The sequence below is a fragment of the Sinocyclocheilus anshuiensis genome, unplaced genomic scaffold, assembly GCF_001515605.1.
Source record: "Sinocyclocheilus anshuiensis isolate Anshui unplaced genomic scaffold, SAMN03320099.WGS_v1.1 scaffold1383, whole genome shotgun sequence".
NCBI classification, from domain to species: Eukaryota; Metazoa; Chordata; class Actinopteri; order Cypriniformes; family Cyprinidae; genus Sinocyclocheilus; species Sinocyclocheilus anshuiensis.
This window is the reverse complement of record NW_015536550.1, coordinates 209,863-223,967: the sequence shown is the minus strand read 5'-3', so window position 1 is coordinate 223,967 and position 14,105 is coordinate 209,863. Positions and strand designations below refer to the sequence as shown.

The 14,105-nt window shown below is 37.7% G+C and overlaps 1 protein-coding gene across 2 annotated transcripts in view; it reads left to right on the top strand.

Moving 5' to 3' along the window:
- LOC107700714 (AT-rich interactive domain-containing protein 1A-like) overlaps window positions 1-14,105 on the top strand; it is an 88,478-nt gene that overhangs the window by 60,917 nt on the left and 13,456 nt on the right. For both annotated transcript variants that reach the window (XM_016502474.1, XM_016502464.1), the window contains exons 9-12: window positions 4,892-5,037; window positions 5,170-5,267; window positions 5,652-5,861; window positions 8,534-8,738. In XM_016502474.1, coding sequence (XP_016357960.1) covers window positions 4,892-5,037; window positions 5,170-5,267; window positions 5,652-5,861; window positions 8,534-8,738 — 659 coding nt within the window. The remainder of the gene's footprint in view (window positions 1-4,891; window positions 5,038-5,169; window positions 5,268-5,651; window positions 5,862-8,533; window positions 8,739-14,105) is intronic.

Below are 14,105 nucleotides of genomic sequence, written 5' to 3'. Positions count from 1 at the left end.
TTTTTACAAATATTTGTTTATTTTTATTTATTATTTTTAATTATTGTAAGTGATTGCATTCACTCAAAATATTCAAAGTTAATATCCAGTAAAATAATGTGCTTATTTAAATCTGATCTACTGGTGAATTCAGGCATGATGAGGACTAATATACAGATTTTATACATATACATGTTAATATACAGAGAGACACGGCTGCATCTCTCTCGCACCTTTTGTAAGCAAACAGACAAGTGAATGTCGTGAACGAATGATTTGGAGAGATCACTTGCTTATAAATATTAAATACACTCGCCATTGCTCAAATGGGCCTGTCTTATATCGGATCTTTTCTATTTCTTTTAAACACTTCCATATAAACCTGACTGTGCTAAAGGTTGGACACATATTAATTTGTTTGTATTTTGATTAACCTGAGGCTTAGAAACTATATAATCAGGGCCTAAAATTAACACTCGCCAAGCGCCAGATGCGAGTGAAAATCTGCGTTGGCGAGTATATGTAACAGCGTCAGTTGCCAGTTGGGTAAACTTTTCCGAATTATAACAATGCAATGTATTGAGAACAACAGACAGTTTTTAAAGAGATTCGCCGTTTCTGACGTAAGCAAATAAAATAATCTTTTCCAAAGACGAGCTCATCATGAGTGGTTAGCTGTTTTGTCATAAGCCACAAGAGCGAATCAAATAATAGGATAAAAACGGGCTGATAAGTTCAGAGCAGTGTGATGGCTAGCTTGTACCTAGACACGGTTCTAATAACTTTTACCTGAGAAGATATTGCTGCTTTATTTCAGAAGATTAACTTTTCCCTTCCTTATGCTTCATAAACTGACATCGTGTCTACACCGGATGCGAGCGGCGCGGCGCAACAAAATACTATAGAACCCATTATAATCAGTGATGCTGTCTACACTGGATGCGGCGCGACACGACAAATCCCCGACAGTAAACTGCTGCCGTGTTCTATTTATGACGTACTACCGAAACCAAATAGCGTTGAAACAGGAAGTGAAGTAAACAGAAGAGAATGACAAAATAACGGTCCACATAACAGAACATAAACCTGACAATAAGATCGTTAGGCTACCTATATGTATAGCAGTTAGCCTAGTTGTAATCTGATTTTCTAATCTGACTGGACAAGAGACTTTCTATTGATAGTCAGTGCAGTTACAGTGTTGTGCCACAAGGTGGTGAACTGGTGGTGGACTGTCATTCAACTACACGTTCAAAAATGCTCATTCATCCTATTGGCAAGTATATGTAACAGTGTCAGTAGCCAGTTGGCGGGTAAAACCTTTTCGAATTATAACAATGCAATGTATTGAGAACAACAGCCAGTTTTTAAAGAGATTCACTGTTTCTGATGTAAGCGAATAAAATAATATTTTCCGAAGACGAGCTCATCGTGAGTGGATAGCCGTTTTGTCATAAGTGACAAGAGCGAATCAAATAATAGCATAAAACGGACTGATAAGGTCAGAGCAGTGTGATGGCCAGTTTGTCCCTAGACACGGTTCTAATAACTTTTACCTGAGAAGATATTGCTGCTTTATTTCAGAAGATTAACTTTTCCCTTCCTTATGCTTCATAAACTGACATCGTGTCTACACCGGATCAACGACAAATCCCCGACAGTAAACTGCTGCCGTGTTCTATTTATGACGTACTGACACACAGTTAAAATTATTTTTAACGGGCGCTTTGTCACAAAGACAGAGATTTCGCTTTCCTTGGACATGACAACCTATTTTCACAAATATATATTACTCGGCCTGGAGGACAGATGCAAGTAATGTAAAAGTCTGTTTAGGCTTGTTAAGTGCAAATCTACGGAGCCTCTGTACAAATCAGCATGGTACACATTATGTTATCATTACTAACTTGTTTAATATTCAGTCCACATGCATGAAGTGTAAAACGAGAAGGGCATAACCTTACGAAAAAAGAAAACACAGGTTGCTGCGGTTCTTGCATTCCTCTGCGGTTTGCTCATCAATAGCACGGTATTGCGATATTGCGGTTATCGCGACAGCCCTAGTAAGAACCTGGGGTTACGTCGGAACAGAATGGAAACATTAAAAGCAAACATCAGAACGTCATGACGGTTCTCTGTGTTTTAGCGAGAGATGGTGTTTCAGTGACAAAGAGAGACGGGCTTGTATTTGATACTTCGACTAACACGATGGCCTTCTCCGTTTGCCGAAAACATGCAAAGGACAAGAATCTCAACAATTCCTTTTTTTTTTTTTTTTAAGGGACTAAATAAATAAATAAAACTAGAAAATGTTAATGAACATTGATTAATAAATCAATAAATCTGTTTTTTTTTTTCTTTCTTGAAAGTAAAGGACAAATTAAAAACGTTTAGTCATTGTAGTAGTAATAACGGCCTGTTTTTGCAAAAAGAGTTTCATGGCCGGTAAAAAAAATGTTTGGCTAGTAAATTTTCTCACGTCACCGGCCATTGGCAGGTGTGGCAAAAAGTTAGTTTTAGGCCCTGTATATAATGTTTAGCAAATGTGGAAATGACGTAAATGCAAGCTTGATTTTATATTTAAAGGGGTCATATGATGCTTTTTTAAAGATCATTAGCACATTTGGGCGCATTATGCAAATATTCCCACATAGTGACCTAGATATGTGGGGGCGTGTTAGAACGAGCCGTTTTAGGGGGGTGTGGCAGAGTCTTAACTTTGATAAAGAATATCTCTTTGGTTTTGAGACTTTAGTCTTTGCAACTTCAGGGATCTTATCTATTCACGAACAGCTTGTAACACTCCAAAGAGAAAGGGAAACTTGAAATCGCATCATATGACCCCTTTAAATTCTTTGTGAAATTCTAAAGGCACTGCTGGTAGACTCAGACTTATAGCAGATATTTTACAGTCCTGCAGAGTAGGGATGTAACGATCTATCGATATGGATCGATACATCGATTAAATGTCTAATGATACGATGCATCGATGCCACACGTAAAATATCGATATCTGTAGTATAAATAGGCACCTTATTTTGACACTGGTCCACATTTTCACCAATGTCCGTCTATGCATTACCGCCAACGCGTGCATTCTCGTTCAAACGCACGTGTCGGGACGATAAGACTGTCTGAAGGGCGAGCGTAAAAGAAGCTTGGGATAGTTGACGGAACTGTCGAGTGCTTGTGAGAAGTTATCAGCAACTTTTTTGTGCATGGATGAACAAATACAGACCAAATTACATCAACATGTGCGCCTTGGCGAATATTCTAGTAAACACAGTCGGTTAGGCCTATGTCTTAATGTAAACAGTTGAGAAAGAAAGCACATGTGTATCAGTATATTGGATCCGTACTTTCCTCCTTAAAGTGAAAGCAGACTAACAGAAAACTTCTGTCAAAGAAAAAAATCTCACTGATTTTGACTGAACAGCTTTTATAAGGATTAATCTATATTTAATCTATACAGTGAAGACTATGCAGTATTTTACATTTGATTATTACATTTCTGTACCTGAACATTTCTTTTAGATCTACGTGAAAAACCTGAAAAGCACTGTTTATTTAATTTGTGTGTGTTATACTGTATTTATTTTCTGCTATTGCTTGTAATTTGGTTATCTGTAGAAAAAGTTTTTAGCACTGAGCCCATAGTAGCAGCCAAAAAAAGTCTCAAAGTTTTAACAGCTTTATTTTTAAATGTTTATTTCTACATGAATGTATTTTTTCCTACAACTGGAGTACCTCGTTTGTGTTGTTTCCTAACGAGGATTTACATTATTTTATACATTTCATATTTTAGCACAGAAGCCTGAAAGACTGTTGTCATATCTTAAGATTACTGATCTTGTGTGTGGCTTAAATTCTTTTTTTTCAATTATTTATTTTTCTCTATTATTTAAAAAAAAAAAGTGTAGTCCTATTTTTTGATAAATTTAAGATAAATGTTCATGTTATGTGTTTTGGTTGCATTTGTGAGTTAATAAAAATGAAGATGGTTGTTTAAAATAGGTATATAATATAATAATGTCGATATATCGATCGATATTCTCCTGTATCGAAATCGTATCGTAGAATCTTTTGAAGTATCGGCAAATATCGTATCGCTGAGTATGAGAATCGATATCGTATCGTATCGTGACGAACCGTCCGATTTACACCCCTACTGCGGAGCACAGCTGGATTCAATCTGATCACACTGTGAGAGATGAAAATCAGATCATGACAGTACGAGTGAAGGCAGTGTGTTGAAAGCGAGTCATTCATACCATTTAAAGGGGTCCTATTATGCTCTTTTACAAAGTCTTGATTTTGTTTTGGGGGTGTACTAGAACATGCTCTCATGCTTGGTGGTTCGAAAAACGCATTATTTTTCACATAATTTACATTATTAAAATACCTTTTTCCCCAGCCTGGCACAAACGGCTCGATTAGTTCCGGCTTTGATGAAGGTCCGCCTTCCGAAAAACGAAATGTGTTGTGATTGGTTAGCTGTCCCAGTGCGTTGTGATTGGCGAACAGCTTAGATGGTGTTTCAGTACTGCCACGCCCCTTGCTCTGTCTTTCAACAAAAGCTTTTGGCGAATCCGGCACTGTACTCCCTCGTGTTGTGGAAGCTGTCCTCAGTAAAATGCGCAGCACACAATAGCAAATTGGGGTTATAATGCTCAGGAACAGAGTTAAAAAATAAATTGCAACCACTGTTTCCTGACATCATCCGCTTTCAGAAGCCCAAACAAAGACGAAATATCTCCCTTTGGAGTGGACTTTGAGATTTGTAACTTTCTAGATCTTTTTTATGCCCAAACATACACACTACACACTGACTAAAATGTAAAAAGTGAAAAAGCATAATAGGACCCCTTTAAGATCCAGTTTATCTAAACGGTCTTATTAATTTATCTTCTAGACCGCCTGGATATCCCAACATGAACCAGGGAATGATGGGAGCTGGGTCTCCGTCTCCGTATGTCCCGCCCATGAACAGCATGCAGGGTATGATGAATCAAGTGGGACCGTACCCCATGCCCGGAAACATATCCAATAACTCAGCCGGTAAGCAGTGTAACTTGCTTGCTTTGCTTCCAGCATTTTAGTTTTTTTGCTAATAGTTCAAACAGTGAATCTTTGAATTGAATAAAATGCTTTTTGGCCCACAGTGACACAGTGTTTGCATTTGTCTCGTAGGCATGGCTCCCAGTCCAGAGTTTGGCATGGACAAACTCAACCAACCTCAGAAGTTGAATAACAAAGTGGATGGGACGCCTAAGACCGAATCGAAAAAGGTGAAGAGCTATTAATATTTAAATGGGTCGGGGCCGTGCTGTTGCAGCCCGAAGGACGCGGGCGGGCAGCCCTGAGCCCTGTGAACAGCTCTTGACTGATCATCTGTATGGAGAGCTGTGATAGCTGGAGACTGTACAGGAGGAGTAACGCACATTCAGGGCTTTTGAAATTGCTCCCTGCAGTCCTGGCTTTATACATCATTCATGAAAATGCTTTTCCGCTGAAATGCGCATTGCACATATACAGTGCATTGATATACCCGCTAGTGTGTGCTTCTTGTTTATAAAAATTGCATGGGGGAATTTTACCCCCCATAACTAAACAGCAGGAATCTAATACTTGGGTGCATTTTACCATTTTTTGCTCCTTTTTTGTCCTTGCAGAAATCCAATTCCTCTACCACCACTAATGAGAAGATAACCCGTCTGTACGAGCTGGGCCCAGAACCGGAGCGCAAAATGTGGGTGGATCGTTACCTTGCGTTTGCTGAGGAGAAAGCCATGGGCATGACCAATCTCCCCGCGGTGGGCCGCAAGCCCCTCGACCTCTTCCGCCTCTACGTGTCCGTCAAAGAGATTGGCGGCCTCACTCAGGTGCGATATGGAAGCTGTACATTACAGAAAGGTTTTTTAGGAGCGATTATAGGACATAAAAGGGTGTAAACAAGGCCGTTTAAATGCAGACAGAATTGCGGAATCCAGTCAAAAAAATGGGATTTACTGTATAACCCGGAATGTCAGGGAATTTGGGTATGGACTAGCGTCTGTAAAAATTAAGCCCCAAAAAGACCATTCGAATATGAATCCTGCATGTTCTTCATATCTGTGTGAATGAATGGTGCAGACACGCGGTTTCGTTTACTATATATACTGAAGTGTGCGTGACACTCGCTGTGTTTTTAGCATCTGCCGTCTCACTCAATAAGTGCGTGCACATCTTCTCCAGATCTACTCTGAGAGTCACTTAATAATCATTTGGCTATTTCTTTTTAGAAAAAACTGTCGTCATATGTATGCACACAAACAAAACTCTTTACTGCAACCGGCCAAAATAAAAGACCGGTTCAATTTGACAAAATCGTGACAGAAATATATTACTTTCGTACAGTAGGATGTACATCTTACTGTAATACTATTAATAATACAATTATTATTAAAACTTTATTTTTAAGGAATAATCACACAATTTTTCCATGTTTTAATTTTAAGAGTACACCTGTTATGAAGCACTTTGTTTGCAAAAAACAAATTGAAAGGGTTTCATTTTCATCGCATTTCGAGATAAAATAAATTAATGTTTTATGGCTTCATTTGAATACCAGGGAAAAAAAAACTTTTAATAAACTTTTAATAAATTGCAGTAACTGTTGTTGATTTTAAGACTTTTTTTTTAAAGCTTTTTGATTAATAAAGTTTAATGTAACCATTAAAATGGAATCCAGAAAAATAAAAATGGAAAAAGTTTAGAGGGTAACTTGATTCCTATATAGTTTGACTGGATTGTAGATTAGAAATTTGTAGTAAAGCACCCAAATTTCGGCTACCGAAAATAGTCGTCTGAAACAGCAATTTTTGGTTTCAACCTAAACAGTTTTGGAGGGCCCAAATCATCAACCAAAACAGTGATGTTAATTTAATGCTGCTTCAAATGCGCATTTGGTGGCTGTTTCGTGAACACAGTTTGGATAAACTACAACAGGCTAACATGCCAGCTGTGTGGATAAACTAAGGTGGGATTAGCAATATTGAATATCATTTTTAATCGATACTGAAGATACTCAAGATTCATCTTTTAGTCTATGCTGTTTTCTGTTAATGCGTGAACTTCACTAAACATTATTTATAGTGTACCTGACAGCCAATAATCTCTGTATGCTTTGTGCATTGTTACTTTTAATATGAAACAAAGTCGCAGATTTCAAATTTTGACCCTTTTTTAATGTGGCCTGACAGATTGTAAAGTCAGCTCAGTTTAAGCACCACGTGAATCAATAATCTTCTTCTTTGCAACTAGTTACTGCATGAAATAAACATGAAGCTCAGAAGGTGTGTTGTAAGAAACCGTACAACTTACTGAAATGTATGACTCAAATAGTGTTTCAATTGCAGAAAGTGTCGATAAAACAGCTTGTAACATTACAGTTACCTCAGGAAAGCCAATCAATGTCTGTAAACTCGATAGTCAGCTAGAAAAAAACAACTCTAGAGAGGAGCGTATTGATAAATACATGCTCTATATACATAATTTATATGTTACATTATATCTTCATCTTGTATTGTATATTTGAGTAAGAAATGAAAACTAGAAATGATCACTAGAAATATTATAATATTATATCTTGTTTTTGCTATCCACACAGCCTGGGTTATTATTATAATTTTAATATTATGATTTGCACAATAAGTCCAAGAACATTACGAAAGTTTTATAGGGTCATTTATGATTTCTTGTTGACTTTTGTAGTCAAACTAGGGCTGGGCGATATAGCAAAAAAAATGTATTAACGATATAATGTTTCATATCATTCGGTATCGATAATTGACATTTTTCATAACCTTTTTTTAAAACAAAAAGCAATAGAATTGTTTTTTTTTTATTTAACCACTATATTTATAATTAACACAATTTATTGAGACAAACAACAGATATTTTTTGTTTTAACAATCAAACACAATAAAAATTAAACAAATATCTCATTTCTAATGTTTTCTATGCAGATTAAATAGGTCTTTATTGTATAGGTCTAACTGTCTCCCGAGGGCACAATGAGCAAAATAATGCAGCGCATTTAAATTGTCAACGCAAGGAAGTAACTCTATAAAAACGTGCATTACGTACGGCGCGTCTCGTGGGCTAGACTAACAAAACATTAAAATGCAACAACGTCACTTACAACATCACCGCATCTCGTGCGCCACTGATGACGCTCCGACGCACTCCTAACATTCAAATGCAAATGTTTATTTTAAACTCGACTAATATTCATTCTTTATTCACAATCTCCTCATCACAGGCAGGCACAGCACTCATTTCAGCATGTGTTCGTGTTCGTGTGTGCTGTCTGCGTCACTCATAGCACATGCCTATATCTTGCGCTATATCGAACATTTTTTCTATCGATATCGAAGGTGTACCGTCGATAAATATCGATACCGTTTTATCGGCCAGGCTGAAGTCAAACTATTTTAGCTTTAGCTGGATTTGTACAGTGTGTGCTGGGTTTGAATCCACTCAGTCATTAATTCTGTCTGTCTGCCATTATCAGGTGAACAAGAATAAGAAGTGGAGGGAAATGGCCACTAACCTGAATGTGGGCACATCCAGTAGTGCTGCCAGCTCTCTGAAGAAACAGTACATCCAGTGTCTGTACGCCTTCGAGTGCAAGATCGAGCGAGGGGAAGACCCGCCGCCCGAAATCTTCAACAATGACCCTAAAAAGAACCAGGCCAAGGTCCAGCCTCCTTCACCAGGTCAGTGCAGGCAACTCTTTTATATGGAACAAGTCCAACCTTATGTCCTTGCCAGGTTTGATGCAGAAAGGCCTCTTTTCAGTGTTAGTGCTTCAATCTTTATTGCACTTGGTAGCTCTGCCATTTTGCGTTCGTATTTGTCCACAATCCATCTTCACAGAAACGTGTATGAAACATCAAATATGTTCCGACTAGTCTTGAGATTTGGCGCTTTCTTTCAGCATTTCTTATTCTGATGTGCGATTGGCGTGTTATGCAGAATTGAAGCAAGTTGCGATGAATTTGAAGGAAAGGTTAATGCGGTATTATTCTGAGCCAGTTTCCCAAATGCAGGTACAATGTGTTCATGATGTCCAGGAAACTGACATAATCAGCCTTGAAAGACGTTAACTGCTTTGATATAAACCCCTTCCCATTGCTCCGATAACGCACCTATTACAGCTAGATTAATGTGATTGTAAATGTGAATCTTTATAGTGTGCATGTCTTGTTTTATTGGAGTTTTGCTTTGATGTGGTTTAGTACAGCTGGTAATGTTTGACGTTCATTCCTCGTGTCGTTTATAGTGATTTACCGTACTGCTAGCTACCACACTACTCTGTTCTGCTGGGATAGCATTGCTTATTTATGCCCTTCTGTGCTTTTGTGTTCAGAGTAGAGCTGGGAAATATGAATGAATTTTGCTGCCAATATACACAACATTATTAATAGCTTCATTTTTAATGCACTTTTTATTTCGCCATTAGGTTTATCATCACTAGTGAGTATAAGTGTGTTAGGACTGATGTTTTAACAGAGTTCAGAAAAAAACAAAGACTAGTTTGTAAGATAAACATTTCTGTGAGATTGTTCAGGAAGTTGGTTTGTTTGCTTGATCAATCAGAAATGTTCACAGAAGTCCAAAAAGTCCTGAAACGGAAATGGCGGTTTTCATTTAGCTGAACACACTGAAACTAAAAAGATGAAGTTTGGATGGTTATATTTGGGTACTTGATCTCAGTGTGCTGTTCAGGGTGTCTAGTTCTCATATGATAAATTAAACCAAAGTCAAGTTCTTTGTCCACAAACCGCTTCTCATTTCAGACAAACAAATTTTACATATTGCTATTTTACTGTTTTGGGTATGGTAAAGTGTGTCCACAAAGCTCACATGTTTACCTGCTATAGTTTATCTACGTTGTGCACATGAAATAGCCAATGACATGCAAAAAGAAGCACTATTTAAATGCCACAGTTTTGGTCAGTGGTTTGAGCCCTCCAAAATTATTTCAACCTAAAATGTGATGTTTATTTATTTGTTTATTTTATTTCTTTTTGTTGCTGAACATTTGGCGCATCAGTTTTTTTAAAATTAGTTTCTTGTCGTTTTTGTTTTTCTAAGATTTTTATCGGTGCATATAAATAAAAATGCTTAAATATCCTTCCATTTGTTTATTTAGTGAAAGTGCATCACTGTTTTGAATCTACAACAGCAGTTGTTGTTTAAAATGGTTGAAAAGGGTGATTTTTCGTAATCTTGAATGATGTATATCATCAAAATGTACACACTTCTTTCTGCACGTGCGACTGATAGACATCTTTGTTGCGTCCTTGAAGTTCCCAGTGCCTCATGCTATTTTTTATTTAAGATGGTGTATCTTGTTAAAAATACCTCAGCTGTTGTTATGCAGCACATGAATACTATTTTTCTTTTTTTTTTTAAATGCATCAATCAGAAGTAGCTATGCACCGGACAGGAATCCCAAGCGTATTTACTGTAGCAAGCACAGCATCTGTCTGCAACAATGGCAGTGTGTCCGGCCTATTGTATGAAACTGGCAAAAAGCCTGGGTGTTAAACACGCTTAAGGAGGCCGATGAGTTATGCACTCCGTTCTGTTTCGCTCCATCCAGCTTTTTTCAATCCAGAAACGCGTCCCATGTAAAAGACTCTGTGAGCCAGAGAGTGAGTTCAGTAGAGAGCGACTGAGACTACAAGAGAAATGGGCCGAGTTAAAGGGGATCCCCTGTGATGTAGAGCATGTCTGCTTGGCACCGGGTCAGGTGCTCCAGGCTGACTGCTTTTTTCCCTGCTGCAGACGGCTTTTTCCTGGCCTTAGGATTCAGAGGCAAACCCCTGGAGGACTGAACCAAGCCAGAAAAAAGATGAATGGGGGGAAAAAAAACGAAGGTGGTATGTAAATTCAAGCTGGGTTTTTCTTCCTCATCTTTTTTTCTTTCCCACCCTCCCCTCTCTTTATGTACATTAGAGGGATATCCTTGCCCAGAGGAGGGAGGCTGAGGTATTGTGTGTGTGTGTAAGGAGCATGTGTGAAGTGCGAGATATGGATATGTCTGACCTGCCGGTGACCTCAGTCTGTGTACGAGCTAATGAATGGAAGCATGAGTCATCCTCTAGCTGGCCGCAAGATGAGCTGCAACATGTGGCGCGCAAACATGCTGTTCATCCACACACATTTGTGTGTCTCTCTCCACTTCATTCTTTTCGCTCTCTGACATTTACACACATACATGTTGCCTCATGTCTGCTGAAATGAGGCATGTGGCCTTATAGTAATCATGTTGGAGGGATGGGCATGAGCACTCAAGGACTTGAAGTGACCGTATAGATCGATCAGGAATGAGGAAAATGGGGCCTCCCTTGTTAATTTTATGAGTATTTCGATCAAGGTGCAGCAGGGCTCCAGACTGCAGACTGCGACTAAAACGGTCGCATTTGCGACCAAAAATATTAATTTGCGAGTGAAGTTTTTGCTGAGGTCGCCACTGGCGACTATATATATTTACATGTTATGACTTAAAAATGTGCATGTAATGCCTTTTTTCCTGGTGGGTTTGCGACGATGCGCATCAAAGTTTGTGGAAAAAAGAGTTTCAAACAGTCCTCATCTCTGCAGCACAGCAGCGCTGACACACACCTGCTAAACGCAGCTCAGTTGTGCAGAGCGAGAGAGATCGACATGACGGAGACGTTGCGCGTAAAAGTGCACAACTTGAACAAACTACAACAGGTAAAGCTGTCAGCTGTGTGGATATTGGCAATATCGTTAACAATTCTTGTTTATAATCATTACTAATATGGCTTCTTCTTATCAAGATCTTGGTCTATATGCTGTGTTCTGTTAATGTGTAAACTTCATATTATTTGAAGTGCACTTGCCGTCCAGTAATCGCAAAAGCTTTGTTACTTTTTAATAAACAAAGTGTCAGCTTTAAAATTATGTCAAATTCATAACGGAATTCAAACAATAAATAGGCCTACGGTTTTGGCGCTCTTTAATGCGGCAGGCGCGATCGCTTTAGCGCCTCAGTTCTAGTGAACCCATTATATCTTTCTCTTTACTACTATACTACATAATGAACATGAATTAACATCAAAAGGTAGGCTATTTACAAGAGAGCCTACAGTAAAACTTACTGAAATGTCTCATGTAAAAGCTCATTCAGTGTTTCAAACTGTGGAAAACATGTAAAGCTTGTAAATATTGCAATGTAATAATACATTTACCTCATGAATAACCATTCGGTGTCCATAAGCTCATCAGTCAGCTAGAAAAATAACTATAAAGAAGAGCATTTTGCTATATTTATGTGCTATTGCATATTAATATTTTTTACTTAACCTGTTGTCTACATCAGTGTTTCCCAACCGGGGTGCCGTCTGTCGAGAGCAGGGGTGGCGTGTAAAAAATCATTTTTTAAATATTTTGAAATTGCTAAAATGTTCAAAAAAGCATCTATTATAGCTATCGCGTGCTACTGCACCAAAATTACCCCACTGTAAAATTAAAAAAACACTGAGTGAGCAATAATTTGTGAGATAACTAGTTATAATGGTAATTAAATTATGTTTACATGTATAAAAGCCTACATTAAAATCTGTCATATAAATTGGTATTTTCATTATAAATTAGCCTACTGATTGCCACCATTGATGGACAAAAAATTTGAATAATATAAAAAATATCTGTATGACATTATATTCTGCAGTTCTTCCCTGCTGTACCGAATATCTACACTTTTCAAAGTATCATATCGAAATTAGAAATTCAAATATTGTGACAAAATAAATTTTGTAGGGTGCCACAAATTTGTTAAAATTTCCAAAGGGTACCGCAACTAAAAAAAGGTTGGGAAACACTGTATTATATTATGTTATTATTATCATGTATGTATATTATCATGATTATTACATAATGCTTTTTTACAGTACAATAGTATGTATAATAACAATCTAAGATATATCTTTTAATGTGTTAAAATGTATATTTTTAATAATAAGTGCTGGGGGCATGGCTTGGGGTGTGGTCAGATTTTCCTGCTTGGAGAGACCTAAAAATGGCTGTCCACCAACGTTTACCATCCAACCTGACAGAACTGGAGAGGATCTGCAAGGAGGAATGGCAGAGGATCCCCAAATCCAGGTGTGAAAAACTTGTTGGATCTTTCCCAAAAAGACTCATGGCTGTATTAGATCAAAAGGGTGCTTCTACTAAATACTGAGCAAAGGGTCTGAATACTTAGGACCATGTGATATTTCAGTTTTTCTTTTTTAATAAATCTGCTAAAATGTCAACAATTCTGTGTTTTTCTGTCAATATGGGGTGCTGTGTGTACATTAATGAGGAAAAAAAATTAACTTCAATGATTTTAGCAAATGGCTGCAATATAACAAAGAGTGAAAAATTGAAGAGTGAAAAATTGAAGGGGGTCTGAATACTTTCCGTACCCACTGTATATATATAACGAATAAATAGGCCTATACGAGAAACATATTTTTACTGTGCAACAAGTAGCCTAGTATGCAGTGTTTCGGTTCATTTTTGTGCTGCGCGAAAGGAAACAGACGGCAGAAAGCGGGATCCTATTTTTCTTTAGGCTTATTTTACAAAAGTACAAAGATTAGTTTTTTTTTGTGAATGTACACAAATAAAGGCAAACCTTTTACAATTCCGATTATCTTTAGGACTAAAAGGAGAAGTTGCTTCCACTGTTAGAAGGAAAAAATTCAAGTGATTGCGCCGGCGCTGCATGCGCGCACACAGTTAAGCATTGCTACCTTGACAATGCAGCCTGTTCATTATCATAATAAAATACAGTCAGTCAAGCATATGGGGAAAAAAACACACTGCTCAGTGTAAATATGTAGTAAAATCTGTGCCGTTAAGCGTTATCACCGTACCGCCGTGATGATATGCAAAACATTTTGTTTTACGTGGATATTGGAATGCGAGTGAAGTATACATAATAAATAATTTGCCATTCAAATACATAGCGAATACGGAAACATTTGATTTTGTGTCGAATGAGAGACCCAACGTTGGTTTCAGTTTAGTTTTAGCCTAAATTAATTCGTTTTTGCTTGTTG